Below are 17,141 nucleotides of genomic sequence, written 5' to 3' on the forward strand. Positions count from 1 at the left end.
TTCAACCTTAACCTTTACCCAATTCACAAACAGAACCTAAATTCTATTCTTAAATTGCCCTAAAACGTGGAACTTGACGATCGGAGGCTGTTGCTATTCGCGGCAGTGCTCTTGAATAATAAATATATGGAGCGGCAGTTAGTGTGCGCACGTGGGTGACAACACCAGCGCCGTGCACATTGTCCGCCTACACACTCTGCACAAATATTCTTATATCGTTTTACACCACCTCTCCGTCTTTATAGCTCTCTGTTTATCTAGGTTATAAGTATTGACTTCGAGCTTATTGTGTGCGCCATGTTTTTCAAATGACCTTATTTCGTTCGGAAACAATATTAGTGCCCGACGTAAAATTTTCTTACGAATGTTCTGCAAGAATTCGATATTGCTGGAGTAAAGGCTCATACGAATCACGAAGCGAGAACATTAATATACAGTTTGCATAATATCTAGGGCAAATTACGTTACCGTATGTACATAAAGTAAACAATGGAATGGATTTATAAATTAATTTGTTCGATAAATTAATCAGAAGGCAAACGTGTGCTCAAAAGTAACTCCTCTGGGTGGATGTAAATTTATTATTTAAGCTCCTACCGACATCGCGGAGGGATTAGTCTACATAAAACATTATTGACAATGAATAGCAAATGAGCCAACTTTAATCATGCTATGAGTTATAACTAGCCTATACTTAGTATGTAGTTACTACATGTATCTGTACTTAATCTCGAATCTTGGATTTGAATGTCATGTTTTACAAATTTTTGTCGATCCACGATGTCAGGCCGATGATCGAACAGTAAGGCCTCTTTAGGTGCTGTTAGGTAACATTACATTGTTACGATAGTCATCATAATTATGTCTAGACTAGTCCTTATCATAAGATTGAATTATGTGTTATAGAACTTACCTTGACACTGCGTGTCTTTTATAACGAACAGCAAGAACGCCGTGATTGTGACGAATCTCCAACGTCGCCTCCCCATTGTTGTGATTAATTTTCACCTTGTCATTGAAACTATATCACACGTCACTAGAAGATGTTTAAAGTTCATCGGTAGTCCCCTGAGTACTGCAGAATGCCATATTTGGCTGTAGAAAATGGAACAGCGCTCGCTACGCCATGCCGTTAACTCTGTCACATCTGGAACAAAACACAAAAAAGTTCAAGCGTGACGTCATCGTCTCTCTACTTTTTATTTTGTTCTAATGGTTGATTTCACAAATTAAAAATTTAATCGCTCGTATAATGTCAAGCAAAAAGAAAGCTAAATTCTTTGATTTGTAATCAGTCTTAAGTCTTAACGCGTCGTGCGCGAAGTAGGTTAACAGATTCATAAAAACATCGTAATCGCGTAAATATTTTTTATGATTAATAAAAAGACTGGATGTGTCATGTCAGAAGTGGATAATTGAATACAGAATGCGTGTGTACTGTCACGTAATAATTGCCACGTAAAGTGTTTTATATTCCATTAGTTACGCCGAACCATTTGTCAGACAATTTGCTTGCTCAACAAAGGTTGAGCAGTTAGGCTGTTTAACCACAAAATTAGTCGGCGTAAATAATCGTGATAGGCTATCTACCCGTCGCTAAGCTGAGCGCAATCAATAAACCCCAATATTAAGTAGTATCCAATCAAGTAGCAACCCCAAGACGAAGTGTCAGGTAGCGGTGAAACTTTACCGATAGGTTTGTTGCACGCTATTGAAAAGCGATACTGTTCAAGATTATTAGAACATTGTCCAAAGGCGGGTTCTGACACGTTACTACAAAGTTTATGTGACAGCCTTCGAAACTTGAGCGAAACCGAACGTGACCACAAAGATGGTCGATATCAGCTGTCGTTGTACTCGCTTTGATGTTTTGATTTGCTTCAGTTTAGTACGACGGTTCATTAGCCCCTTTAAAGACCAGTTTCAGGTTACTTAAATTTGATACTCTATCGATTGGTGATGATAGTCGATAGGTAGCATTCGTCGTATTGTATTTGGTAGCCAATTACTGGAGTCTAATGTACGGAACAAAATAATCAATGAGTAAGTAGGTCTTTGTAGGAGGCGCGTTAATAAGCTGTTATTTCTGGTGCTCTCACCTCCAGTGAAACTGGTAAATTGTAGAGGTGACAGAACGAATAAGGAGCGACAGGACGGAAAACATTCCTGCAGAGCACTCGCCTTAACGACCTGATACCAACATTAAGAACCGGAAAATACCTATTTCCGTCTGTGAGGAGAGTTGCAAGTGACATTGTAAATATTGTTTAATAAATTATATTTATCTGCTGCCTCTGTTCGTTTGTTCGTCTTTGTTGAATTGTACTCGAGACCAACTTCATTTTCGAGTTGATTTTGTTTACTTTTTTCTTTATTAGGTTTCTGTGAAAAACATGTTTTTGTAACCAGTCTTTTTATTCTTATTGGTTCCAATATTGAAATAATTATATGTCAGTTTATAAAATACCTTAATTTGTTATTCATAGAGTATTAATAACCATTTTGGGGACTACGCAGGTGTCTTTAAATTGCCAACTGTAAACTTAATTTGAGGCTACCTGCGGACTATCTGCAACTGCCAATTAAATGGATCCATTCTCAATCCTGACAGACAGGCGGCCTTTATCTAGTCTTATTTATTTCTCATCGAATAGGGTTTGTTTCTACAAAATGGATTTGAAATTTACCGTCCAATATTTTAGCACAATATAAAAAAGCTAATAACAAATCTATTAAATACTCCTTGTTATATTCACTTGCTTTTAGAAAATTTAACTTTTTTAGTGTTAATTAACATCCTATCATTACTCATTTAAGTTAAGAGCCTACGAATGACTATCAAATTTGTGCGTGTGTGTAATTATCTCGTGTCACTTCTGGTAACCTTACATCCGCGGGTCTATTATCGGAGGTAGTGAAACGTGGTGTGACGTCACAGCGCGTCACGTATCCACGCGGCTCGGAGCGGCCGCCTCACTCGCCTCACTCGCCTTGTGAAAGCGTCGTCGTTCCGCCTCGACGGACCGTTTCTACAACATCGCCACACCAATACACACTCATGCGTTCATGTTTTTCTAATCATTCACGTAACACCCCAACGAGACAATATAACAATAGAAAGTAATAAATAAGAAATTCTCTCAACAAATTATCGATGTCCATAACGAGAAAACTTATACTTTCTTCTCGTAATAAACTCGTTCTTAGATTACGATGTAATGAGACTAGTAGACAGCTGCTAAATTTCTTTCGAAAGAAGAAAATTAAACCCTTTGTACAAAGCAATCTAAATCGAAAATTGTAAATAAATGAGCTTTTTCTTTACAATAAATATGAATAGAGTTGTTATTTAATTTGAGAACTGTTAAATTAATTCGCAGCGCATTACTTTATCTCGAAGGCGAAAACGTCTAAGACAGAGAACTGTTTGAAACGTTGACAAGTTGTTATAGCCTAGCTAGGTGAAGTTTGAAAGCCTTAGTTCTAATGGAATTGTGGATTATTGCTAACACAAGACCAATCCAGTACACTAAAGTTTTAATTGTGTCGCGCAAGATTGTTACGTTGAGATCAAAAATATTTTGATTTTACCCGCCAATAATATCATTTTATGTACAACTTAGATTAGTTCCAAGCACTTCTAAACGACCTATTCTGTAATAATCCTTGATCAATTTCCAAATTGGCCGTCGTTTATTATACTAAATGTTCGCTCTGATACTCTAATGTGTCATAACCGCAAGGTCTTTTATTAAATTTGCGTATTGTACTTACATTTTTAGAATTCGCATGATAATGATTGGCAATTTGACGACATACTTCATCAACTCATTGCCAACGCGCATTGATCTGTGTCAGGGTTATACTAGAATTATATCTTCTCACTGACTTAATATACATTTATCTACTTATACTTCACCAAGATTTAGTTTAGTTTATAATTTGCATGAGAAATAAATTTCATAATAATTTACATTTAATTCATAAATTCTCGCCATTCTTAAGTAGAGAATAAATTATCACTTATTTTGTAATCTTTGGCAAACACATTAATATTAATTAATTGTTTTACCAGCGGTTTAACTAAATTTCGTACTATTTGGAATGTGAGATAACATAGGCGGTATAATTTTAAATAATTTGATATCAGATGATATTGAAATGCCAATCATAATATGAGCTGCGCATCTACCTCTAATATCTACTTACTCTTTACTACGAAATGACTCGAGTAAGTGAATAGTTCATAACCTAAAACAGAGTTGAAATTACCAAGAATTACTAATAACGCATAAAATACTTAGAATTCAATTGATTCCGAAACTTCAAAGGCATTAGCAGTTAATTTTGCAGCTAGACTAAGGGATTATTTAATTAAAAATCTATGAATAATTTTGCTTTTCATGAATCTTGAACAAAGTCGATCTGCTATGTTAATATCGATAACAAGAGAATGATGGTTCCATGGCCGCCGGCGACTTCGATATTCTATAGTCTATCGGATAAGGAGAGCTATCACTTCGATTTAATTGGAAAGTTACGATTATGGATAGAATTCTCGATTGATTTTCGAAATTATAAATAAGATTCTTGTCTTCATTGGTCCATAAATGGTAGTCGAGAAAGCTGAGCTGTTAAAAGTAATGGAGGAACGATTTATTTGTCTGCAAATTTTATGTTTTTGTACAATTATTGTACCTGCTATGTAGTACAGTCCGTGTATGTATGCTGCGTGTAACTGATTGCTGTAGACAGGTTCCATGTATAGTAATGTGCCCATATTTAGTTCTGTAGTGTTATTGTTACGGGGAGCTATTACATAGAATTGTATCGTGCAAGCTTTATCTAAACTGAAATCAGGTAAGTTTCTATTCATATTCTTTTTGTTTTCAATCGACTGATAAAAAAGGATACTCGGTTCGATCGCGTCAGTTTTCTTTTTATTTAGAAATAATGAATGCAATTATTGCCAATAAAATAATGGTTATTCGAATACAAAACGTTTAATATGAACATATCCACCCAAAATAAAACTAAATATATGAAGACAGAGTCATCAGACATAATTGCTTTATTTTATTTGATTCACGGGCAATCAATGTCAATTAATTGATTATTTTATCGATGCCATAATCGGAAGAGGAAAATAGCATCGTATCATATCAAAACTGCAAAAATACTCTAAGATGTAGAATCTCTTATGAAGGAAGCAAAAATAATGTGCAGTAGATATTCCTTTTAACTGTAAGGAAAAGAGGTGATATTTCATGTAGGTAAAATAACAAAATAAAATACAAATAAAAAGGTTATATTTATGTTAAGTAAACAACTTTAACTTGTCTGAATCAGGTTGACGACATTAAAAATGCTTTTATTGAAAACGATTATACATGAAACTGGTTTTTTAAGTCAATCACTTGTCGATGAAATAAAGTCTTATGACACTCAAAAACTACATATATGTAGGGTAAAAAACAACCCAATGTGTCTCAAAATAATATTCATGATTTTTTTTCTAGTGTCGTATTGTTACAACACATACACTACCACTGGGCTGTATCCATCTATTGCAAATGATTCAGGTGGCGTCAAATAAAATGTCTAACTGTAGGGAAACACCTTCCAGAAAAGTCTATGAAATATAAAGGAATATACATAAATGTTACAATAATACATATATTTATGAAAAACTTCCTGAAAAAGTCTCTTATTCAATACTAACAGTTAGATAAACATACAAGTATCTCGCCTATTTCCTCCCACTATACGACCTTGCGCCACTTTTCTCTATACATAAAGCCCATAATATTACGCTCGCGGGTACCGAATAGTACGCACCTAACCTTTTTGAAGGACATCACTGATACGGACTGCGTATGTTCTATTCCCATTTAGAATAATATATGTTGGTAGCCTACGCCTGCGGCTTTCGCCTTTGTGAGGAGAATGTTTTTATTCGAAATTTTTCATCTGATTGTATGGTGATTTTGAAACCTTTTATACTTATCACTAAAAATGCGTTTTTAGATTCTTGTTAATGTCATAATTTTCATGGAATTTGATTTTCATTAGTTATTGGTAAAACTCTCTTTTAATAACATTTGTTTAGTTTCTAACAACGATGCAGAGATAAATGTTCACAATTTCAAAGCGAAACATATGAAGATTGTTTTCTATGTATTATTGAATGAGCCTGCATAATACGCTCCGTCAGCATCGTGTGTAAGCTTAGCTGGAATAGAATACGGTATCTGTTCCCTCGGGCGTCGTAAAACCAGCTGAGGATTTAAACCAGAAAAGCAATAAATAATATCAAATTGCGGTAGCGAAATGGCCGTCAGGGCTTGGCTGTGATAATACCTCTTTAATCTTTCCCCTCTACTTATAAACGTTTAGATGTTTTAACACTTTGTTTTTCTTTTAGCGTAATTTAAAATACGCTGCCTATTTGCCAGTAACAAAAATCAGAGCTTAACACAATCGAGATTAAAATTCAACACGAGTTATCATAGACAAAAAAACGATTGAAGAAATTCATTAATTTTAAAAAGCTTAAGAAAGAAAAGTGTCCGAATATTCATAAAATTTTCATTGACGTTCACAGTTGACAGCTTAACAAATTATACCTTTCTTTTGACTTGATCAAAGTCAAACTGCAAATGAAAGATGTCTAAAACGACGTCCATCCCGGCCTTAATCAGGGACGATTTCACCCAAGAATGTGGCAGTCGGACAATTTGCGATGACAGAATTCTCATCTGACGTCATCGTGTCCATTATACTGTTTGACATCATCTCCAAAATTCGTGGGCGCTGCGGCCAGCAATTTGTAATTAATAAAGCGGATCTGTCTGCTCGGAACATTTCGATGAGCTATCAGTACATGCACCAAGGTCAAACAGGAATTAAATTCTTTGTTTCGTCGCTTAATTTGCATTCGCGCATAATACGTTTTTTAGAATTGTATTTTCCGCTTCATTCTCGTCGATATGTTTATAGACATAATTACTAGACGTTATTTTTTGCTTACAATATCGGACGCTTGTTTACCGTGACTGTTGTGCTCAATTAACGTAAGGAAAAGTGTAATGATTAAAACTCAAAACCGGTACGCTGAGGCAATTTTACCGGCATAATTGGGTGTTTTAAAAAGTAAAAGAAAATAAATTACTCTGCGACCTTTAAACGTTTAAAGTATTACTAGTATATTTCACAAGTTCGTGGCGGCTGGGGAAATTTCATTCACATGGTTATTAGGTAGAATATATAAGGACGTGGACGTAGTAATGCGCAAGTTAATTTCATAGGCGGTCTTGTAAAGTGTTCTCGTATGCAAATGGAGAGTCCAAGCGTGTCTGAGGCACACTTAAATTACCCCTATTGTTTGGGTTACAACACTAACAACATAGTCTCACGGTCGACGCATTGTGCCCGCACTACCCGCGAGTTTGGAGCCTATACACATTCGGGTCATACACGGTAATAGATAACTAAAAACATTTCTAATAATGATTTGAACAAAAACTAAACGCGTTAATAGAAGGTCATGCGTAATAAACATGTGGTCAGTGTTTCAAAGGTCTTACAATTTTAACGAAGGTGTTGCAAAAGCATAAGTGTACTTCGCAACTATTTACGTGCCATAACTTGACTGGCGTAAACAACATACATCATACAAACACCTTTAAAATATTAAAGACCGGTTTCATCACCTCTTCATAAATATCGTTATCAAGTGGAATTTTTACGGATTTTTTTCATACGTTTGCTGTCACTTTAGCTGTTAAATAACCAATACGAAAGTGACGAATATTGCACAAAAATATTTTGGTTACTATAATTGAGTTCAAAATCGTGCAATGTTCTGTAGATCTGTCTAATTTGATTTAGAATTTTTAATACGTAATGGCAATAGGCCCCATATAACACAGGACTAATATTGTTAATGGCGAACTGTACATATATTTTAATACATATCGGCACAAACTACTGAGCATAACAGGCGTCATATTATGTATGTATTTGATTTCGAAATCATCGAAATACCCTTAGCAAAGTCAAATAGTTAACTCAAAATCTATGGTTTGCTATATAATTTAGCTTGTATTTATAGACCCAATTAGATTGAAACAAGGTGAGTGTCGAACTACAGCGAGGTCGTAACCAACCTTTATCACAGTCAATTAGTTTTAACCGAGACTATGCACCTTATATTTCACAATCGAAAAGTTATATAACTTGTAACGTATAACTGTAACACGGTCACAAAGGACACGTACTATGACGTAAAAGGTCGATCACCACTGTTCTTAAAGTATTTTGGTCTAACAGCTGTAGCGCGATTCTGTGGCTCGATTCTCTACTAATATCGTCTACCGGCAACCGAACTCTCATCGAGAAATTTTGTATGAAAATCTGATCAGCGCCTCTGACGGGTGTCGTAGGAAACATTTAGGCAGTACATTCTAAATGTCAAATGTCGATAGCTAGCCGGTTGTCGGTAGTTGATAGTGGTAGAGAATCGAGGTACTGTACAGTCGGTACTGTCGAGTATCGAAAGTGTGACATTTAGAATGTACTGCCAAAATAGTACGTACGACGCCCGTCAGAGGCGCTGATCAGATTTTCGTACAAAGCTCTCGATGACAACCTGGTTGTCGATAGTCGATAGTAGTAGATAATTGAGGTACTGAGTAAAGGGTCTTGTATGATGTAAGGTTCACGGCTAGTGGATGTATACAAAATTCTGAATTTATAGTAACAGTGACCCGTAGCGCGATTTTGTACCCCAATCGAGTATCCATAACCGGCTATTTATTGAGAAATGTATGAAAATCTGATTAGCGCCTCTAACGAGCGTCGTAGGAACTATTTTGGCAGTACATTTTAAATGTCAAACTTTCAATACCTGACAGTACCGACCGTTGAGAATCGCGCCGTCGCAAGCTTATGTAGCTTACGGCTGCCTGTTTGATACAGTTACTCTGTTTTGAAAATCAGATCATTATTAAGTATAATCTGGATTAATCGTGCATGTCAGAGCTCTCTACTATGTTGTTGGACTATAACAATTTTATGAAGGTCTGTTTGTCAGTTAATACTCATAAACTGCTAAATAAATCACGATTCTTCGAACTAAAGTGATAAATATTTAACACACAACGACCTTTGCGCTCCATGATGATAAAAACTCAAGTTCAGTACGACTTTTCATGTCAAGTCGATTTAATGTTTCACTCTTATATTAAGTACCAACTTTTGATATTAATATTGTGAAAATATATCAAAAATAATATCCATTGAAAATATAAAGTAAATTTTATACAACTTTGAAAGTAAATGTTGTTCTTAGTAATAGATTGAAAAAAATACGAAAAATAATTTTCATAACTTTTGACTCATGAAAATCAAATAGAGATACTGAATAAAATATTAGATATTAAAATATGATTTTGTGTATTTTTGAGTGCTCTGTTTAATAAAAAAATACGAGATTGATTAAAATTGAATTCGTCCAGCTTAATTTATTCCTGGCCGATGCCGCGGTCACGAATATTTTAAAATCTGATAAAATAATCAATCATTTTTATTACTTCAGGGATACTAAATATAAAACACTAAACCTATAAAATCAAAGGCCTAATACACTTAACAAGTTTTTATAATAAATGGTTTATGAAGGTTCTCGAGGTGGGATATTCCAGTGATTCGCTCCATTTCCAAGTGTTACTTTAGTATTTCACAAAAGTTTCCTACTTCCGAAAACCTCAATAGCCAATCGTCGAATACAAGTTTAACACAAACTCTGTAGTACAAAACATTTGAAGTTTATCTTCAAAACACCACGTAATTGGATTTGAAACAGACAAAAATATGCCACCAAAAACATTCTGTAAAACCTCAAGTCTCGCAGCTCAGTCTTTCTGGCGTAAAAAGTGGTGAGATCTATATAATACCAAGTCGATTAATCTATTTCGTCTCTACTTAAAGGACCTTCTGTCTTAAGTTATTACATAAGTTATTATCATGCCAATATTAAAAATATTTTACGTTTAAAACAAATAGACCGACCTGGCCATCGCATGATTTGTATGTATTACACTACACAGCACGACGAGAAGTTAATGCTCCTGAAATTTTATTACGAATTTGTGTTTTCATGCGATGACCAAGTCGATCTTTTTGTTTTAAACGTAAAATATTTTTAATATTGGCATGATAATAACTTATGTAATAACTTAAGACAGAAGGTCCTTTAAGTAGAGACGAAATAGATTAATCGACTTGGTATTATATAGATCTCACCACTTTTTACGCCAGAAAGACTGAGCTGCGAGACTTGAGGTTTTACAGAATATTTTTGGTGGCATCTCACTTCTTTTTGTAGAACGAACATAAGTCCAATTTGTATGGAAAGACGTTTTTTCTTATAATTCAACATATTTTCCTATGGGAATGTTTTTCAGTTTCATGGGCTAAGCACCCTTACCCACCTTATATCCCCTCCCGTTATGCCTCATATAGTATGTACCTATCTACACCTATTATTTATTATTTTCTACAGTAATAATGATTCTTAACTGCAAATGTAATCTTGTAATCTTATACATTTATATGGGATTACAAAGTTAATGTTGCAGTTAGTGTATTTAGAAAACTGGACCGAAATTAGAAAATATTGAATTTTTCCCATGATTAAGACACTTAACCCTATTTGTATTCTAAATTTTAAGCTTCTAAGTCTGCTAGAAGTACCTTATACTTTTGATGATCGGTGAGTCAGTGAGTCAGTGAGTCAGTGAATCAGTGAGTGACAAAATTCAAAATTTTAACAAGTTGTCATTTTTAAACTACTGGTTCAAATTGACTGAAATTTTAAATATACCGTGTTTATACAATGAATAATTAGTAGCTGAAAATTCAGGCTTCTTGTTTTATCCACAACGACATTATAGGGGGGTCGAAAATAGCCCGAATTGCTTCGAGAAAAGGATGGTACGGCCGTGCCGCTTTTTTTTGCTCGACTTGCGGGGGCACTTCCGTGCCCCCAGATTTTGTTTATTTAATACTTTGTTACAATGAAACGTCCGATCTTTTATATACTTGAGACAAGATCTCGTTTTGATAGAATCGGTTTTGTCATGAATCGTTTTATTATTTCAACGTTAATGAAAGAATAACATTTCCAATGGTGTATTTTTATATCTCATGAAAATGGTCGAGGCAATATAAATCTGTCATAATTTATTTTTCAGGCTGTATGACCTTAATTAGTTGAACGCTTTAATGGTTTTTCAATATTTATTTTGGTAACTCATTTGTGAACTAAATAAAATGTATTCTCGTCTCACCACATTTGTTTGTCACTAGCGATGTGTAACTAAATTTTATTAGTAATATAATTGGTTAGTGGCTCATTTGCTCGAGTCTTTTCAACCTTGGTGCGATGAGCAAGTTGATTATTAAATTCTGAACTAAAACGTTATCAATCGCGATTGGGATATACAACTCAGTACTTACACCAAGCAATAATTTAGTATAAAAGGCTCAACAGTATGATTGTACAGTGATACGTGAACGCCGTGATAAACGCGAATGTGAATAAAGTATAAATCAGATTAATCCCTCCGCGGGTTCGTTACCTCCCAGCCGCTGCGAAGATAAATTAGTATTCAGTCAACGTGCTCTCACTAATGCAACCACAACCACACCTACACAGCTACACACCAAACATAAAAATATTCCCAATGTTATTCTAAGTCTAGACTTTTATTAGTTTTGTGTAAATAACGTGGATTATGCTTTTTATAAGAAGAGGATAAAAGTCAACGCTTGGGTCATCGAAACTCCGCCGTAATGAAAAATGTGATTTATGGTTCGAAGAAAATACTTGCACTTATCTTGATGGACGCTTTCAGTGCGCGCACGGGGCTATGTAATTTACGATAAGCAGTGACAGCCTTATCGGTCCTGTTTTTCTGATTGTCTAATTATCGCATCTCAGCTTTTTCAAACGTAATCTGGGCTGAGGTATTTTTTCTCAAACGATTGAACGATTTCGTCTGCTGTTTTCTTCGCAAGGTATTACGTATGTAAATATCTTTAGTATTCGAGCTCCGTGGGATTTCATACTTGAATGAGTAGAACTACTGAAGGGTGAAATCCTGTACCGGCATTTTATTATTTGTCTCAGTATTGAATTATAATATTTGGTAACTGCGGCAAAAATAACGCAACGTGCCACGTTTCAATGCACACGGACACACATAACTGGAGCGTAATAAATTCTCAGTTCGTTTGAAGTAACGCCAATCATATTATTTCACAGGCGAACACAACTGGTACACGCCGATAATGTTCGTTACCCAATGAGATTACTCTGTGTGATCATTCTGATTGAGCGCTATCAGATCGACCGCAGTCACTTTGTACTCTAGCCCTTTCGTAATTAAGTTTAAAATGAATTGGCAGAGTACAAAAATTGGCCAGTTCATTTGGCAAGCGCGTGCTTTCAAATTCGAGTATTGATGTGAACGCCTGCCAAGTTTCGGGTGGTCAAGTATCTGGCCAAGTTTTATTAACGCGAGCTGTATTTACTTAAAACGCATTTATTGCCAAACCTTTTACATTGATAGTTATCAGATAGTTATTAAACTTAACGCATTAGATAGTTCGCTAATTACCTAATTATAGAGCGGAAAAGAGCGGTTAGATTAACAGATATGAAGTAATTAACAGGGTCAAGTTATTTATGAAATGTTAAAATAATGATAGGACTTTCAAATATTTAATACTAATTAACTAATTACACATTCCACCTTGTACATAGAGTTATCTAGCATTTTTATCAAAAAGAAAAAATAAAGCTAAATAAAAATTACAAACTGGCTGTTTGTACAAACCTCTTTCGTTTTTACGCCTACGCAAGGAGTCTACTTTGATCCTACGAAGGCGTATGATTGCCTTTAATATTCGCGCTGCTTGGTATACAGCCTAAATTGCGATACTTTAAATTATTATTACGAGCCTTTTCTTACAATTTACAAAGAGTATACGGAAAAAGAATTTTGCATGGTGAATCGAACTAGCAAACTTAGTTCAGACGACAATGAACTACACGGCTGTGACTTGATCAGGGTGAGAGCAAGTCAAACAGCAGACCGAAGTGGGGTGCACCCGCAGGCAAGTGCTAGTTAATAATAACCTTGTTACGTACGTTATCTGAGTAGGAACCTGAGTGTCTCAACACAATGGCACCATACATCACCGAATCATTAAAGCAGCTAACGCAACGCTTATTACTTATTACTCAATGCGTTGTTTGGCATGTCTGGAGCCGGTGCAGCCGGTTCGCAACCTTGTGCCCCCCTCTCTAGCCCCCTCCGCCCCGCGCCCCTCTCCCGCCCTCGATTCACTTTCACTAGCTCGGCCGGCTCGGGCCACTGCTTCGGCCTTCCTCGGCCGTCTTCGGTATTTGAGAATTTGAATAACAAAAATGTTTCCTTGTGGCAGCTTTGTGGTTTCGCAAGAATTTGTTTTGTATGGTTTTGCGTTTTCAATGAAACGAAATTCGAGATTTCTGGCAGCAAGGCTCCTTCTAATGCGTGTAAGAATACGATGAAAGAAAACTTTCTGTGAATAGAGGATGTTGTAAGACTTTGCCTTGAAATTTAATTCATATTCCGTCCGACTGTACGAATATTCACATATTTTATTTACGATGTTTATTTTTAGATAGAGGGCCTCTTTCCTCGTCTTTGCTTTTATAGCTGTCAAAATAAAATACAAATACGAGTAATATAACTTTGCGTTACTTTTACTTACAGAAAGACGATATTTTTGTTTTGGATAACATGGAAAACGCCGTGAAATATAATATAGGCAGATGATGTAGTCAATGTAGTGAATCTTCGTTAAGAATAAAACAGTTGACCTCGAAGGAGTGCGAACTGTTACGAAGTAATTATAAAGTAATCTGTAGAAGCACTCTCGTTTCCGAAGTCGAGTCGTGCTATCAAAACGTATCTGCACTTATAAATATCATACAACATGTATAATGTACACTTATGTAATTATTTTGTATGTACTGTCCTGAATCTAGGTATTATTTATTGCAACATGTGTCAGTGTTGTAATACTGTCGACATCGTATTCGTTAGTCTAGATGGTAATACAGTTATCTGTTCTTACTCATACAAACTATGGAAAAATATTTATAGTTAGCATCTGCCTGAAACTTCTCCGCATGAAGAAATTTCCAAGTGTAAAAAGTTTGTTACAAAATGTCATAAAATTATTTCTTCTCATTGAAACGTTTGCTTCTATACTATTAGTATGGATTCAACGTCTTTAATTATTATCTTCCCATAATTAAGATCTACGTTTACGAACAAACCCATCACGGAAGTTTTTCATACATCTAGATTGCCTAATTATTAAAATCCATATTTTAAATTGTTTATCCATATCCGTTAAACATTTCCAATTAAGGAACTTTAATAAATCTCCGGCAGATGTCTAATGAAGTAAATGTCGGAATTCCTTGTAACGAATTAATTGTACACCGATATTAAAAGTGAACAATTTTTATAATTCGCTCATTTATATAATGTTGAATAATAGTGTTCTCAAGGTGCGACTTACGATCTTTACGTAACACCGTGACGACCTAAAGGTTAATAAGATTATTGCTAGGTAGTTTTCTAACAAAAATATAAAAAGTAAAAGATTGGACGGTCAAATGGCACTTTTATTTTTAGATTATGACATTAAGTCGTAACAAAATTATAGCAGATTAATGGTAGACATTAATCATAATAAATTATGTAAAAGTTATTAATATATCCAATCAAAAAACTTTGTAAAGTAAAAATATTTTTAATCAAAGTTTTTTTTTGTGATGATGAATGCGTTGATGTCTTTTGAATGATTTCATGTAGCGCATTGCGTAGTACTTGCTACGAGCAAGTAGTGGATGGCCGTAATTAGTTTTTTATTCAATCTATTTAACTCATATAAAAAAACGTAATTACCTGATATTTTTCAGTATTTAGAGGAGTTGAGATCACAGGCCATTATTCCAAAAATCGCTTACGTAGTGTATATTAATAGAACGAAATGACACAATAAATTATTATAAAACAAAACAAGACGATTAATATTAATGGTCATCGAATTCAACGTATTACAATATAACTAGTTTAATTAACCTTGTATTCTGCAACAATCTAACAATAAATATGTAATTTCGTACAACGCAACTCTACATCGAGGCTACGTGTGTTGTACTAGTGCTAGTATTGAGACCACTGATTTTGAAGTCCAAGTTCGATTACTGACTTGAACATTTTTCATTGTTATCGCCTGCCCAGATATACACAATTATAGTATATCCATGCATACTATATATAAAGGGTCAATAACTCTTTCTCTCGGCCCTAATACTATGTTTTACAGAAGTACCTACTCAATCAACTTAATAAGTGACATAATGTATACGGAACAAAATAGTCTTTTGTTACAAACACACAAACAGGCAGACAGACAAAATAACTAGCAATTAAGTTACGTAAAAAACCTCTACTTCCAATCTACCAGACCAAACATGATCTTCAAATTAGCTCTACCTAGAGTTTAAAAACAAAAAATAAATTCGCAACACTGAAATCCGGATATTGGCAAAGGAATTTTGATCTGTGAAGTGTAACAAAAAAGCAAGATGGCCGCCGGGACCGGTTTATGTAAATACCCCCTCGTTCAATATGTGCGGAAGAATAACTACAAGTACCTAAATGTCACTTGATCACCTTCTCGGTTGAAACGACGAATAAAATAGTATACCGTCATTACTATTTAAATATTTATTTGTCATCAGTATCAGTATATTAAATAAGGCCTATTTTTGTAGGAGTGGGCCGAAATTAACCTTCTTTGTTGATGAAGGCTTCCGTAAACATTTCAGGGATAGTTATGAGTCAGATTTTTGTTTGATATGTATCAATTTGTTGACCTCATTTAGAGTAACTTGTAAAATTACAATAGGTTAACACATTTACAATTGGGGCTTATACCTTAGCGCATAGTTACTGTGTATAGGTATGAAAGATATAATTTTTTCAACATTTGGATTACCATTGAACTATCTATGTATCCCTGTGTGTCCCTGATATATAAAAATTATATCTAATAGAGGATTTGTCTTATGAAAATAAAAACCATAGAAAATCTGCTGATAAATGTATATAATTCCTTTAAGCTTCCAATACTATGAAGTTACCTACCCAGTACAAGGTAATAAAATGTATAAAAAAACTGAGTAGTAAATCAGCTTGCATGCATGTTAATTGATCTATATAATAAAACATTATTTGTCGAGGTCGGTCAATATGACTTGCCTTCAGTTTGATCGAGGTCCCTACAGCACATACCACAGAACGGAACTGAGAACCTTCAATAGAACAACTACTTTTTAACAGGTTATGAGTGTACTTTAGAAGTAAGTTATGTATCATATATGTCTTCTTTGAGACAAACATGAAATTCATCGCTTTATTATAACTTTAAAATATAGACCTAAGCTCGACCCTTTTTACAGTTTTTACAAACTTATTTTGCTTTTTTCTCATTCATTCATCTTGTCATACCTTATTGGTGGGCATTCCAAACTATAATCAAAGATTTTCATGATAGTTAGGAATGTCTACCAATAATTTAAGCATGTGCGATTATAAACTCACATCTAGACAGATCTAGGTCTAGGTAAGATTTCGAACATCTCACACCTAGATGTTGTAGGTTTAGCAATAAAGTCGCGTCTGTAACACAGATTGCCTTTTCAAAGTCTAAAATCAAGTCAAGTATAGCCTAAAAACTACAACATTTATAACACAGAAACATGAAAAATTAAGGTCCAATATAGTTCATAAAAACACATGCATAACTGCAGGTATTTTTTGCACTTGTTGTACAAAATGTATCGCAGTGCAATAGGAATTCGGCTATGACGTCAGCGTCAGGTGTCGACCGGTTCACAACGTCCTTGTGAAACGGACCCTCTCCGTGTAAAATATTAACAGCCGACATACTTATATTATGTAGGTACGCTCACCTCTAGGTGTAGCTTTTTATGTACTTCTTTATAA

The 17,141-nt window shown here is 34.8% G+C and overlaps 1 protein-coding gene across 1 annotated transcript in view; it reads right to left on the minus strand.

Moving 5' to 3' along the window:
• LOC142983181 (uncharacterized) overlaps positions 1 to 17,141 on the minus strand; it is a 60,616-nt gene that overhangs the window by 18,645 nt on the left and 24,830 nt on the right. Inside the window, exon 2 of the mRNA XM_076130067.1 lies at positions 914 to 1,147. Within this exon, the coding sequence (XP_075986182.1) occupies positions 914 to 989 (76 nt within the window). The 5' untranslated portion in view covers positions 990 to 1,147. The remainder of the gene's footprint in view (positions 1 to 913; positions 1,148 to 17,141) is intronic.

The sequence above is a fragment of the Anticarsia gemmatalis genome, chromosome 2 (genome assembly GCF_050436995.1).
Source record: "Anticarsia gemmatalis isolate Benzon Research Colony breed Stoneville strain chromosome 2, ilAntGemm2 primary, whole genome shotgun sequence".
Lineage (NCBI taxonomy): Eukaryota > Metazoa > Arthropoda > Insecta > Lepidoptera > Erebidae > Anticarsia > Anticarsia gemmatalis.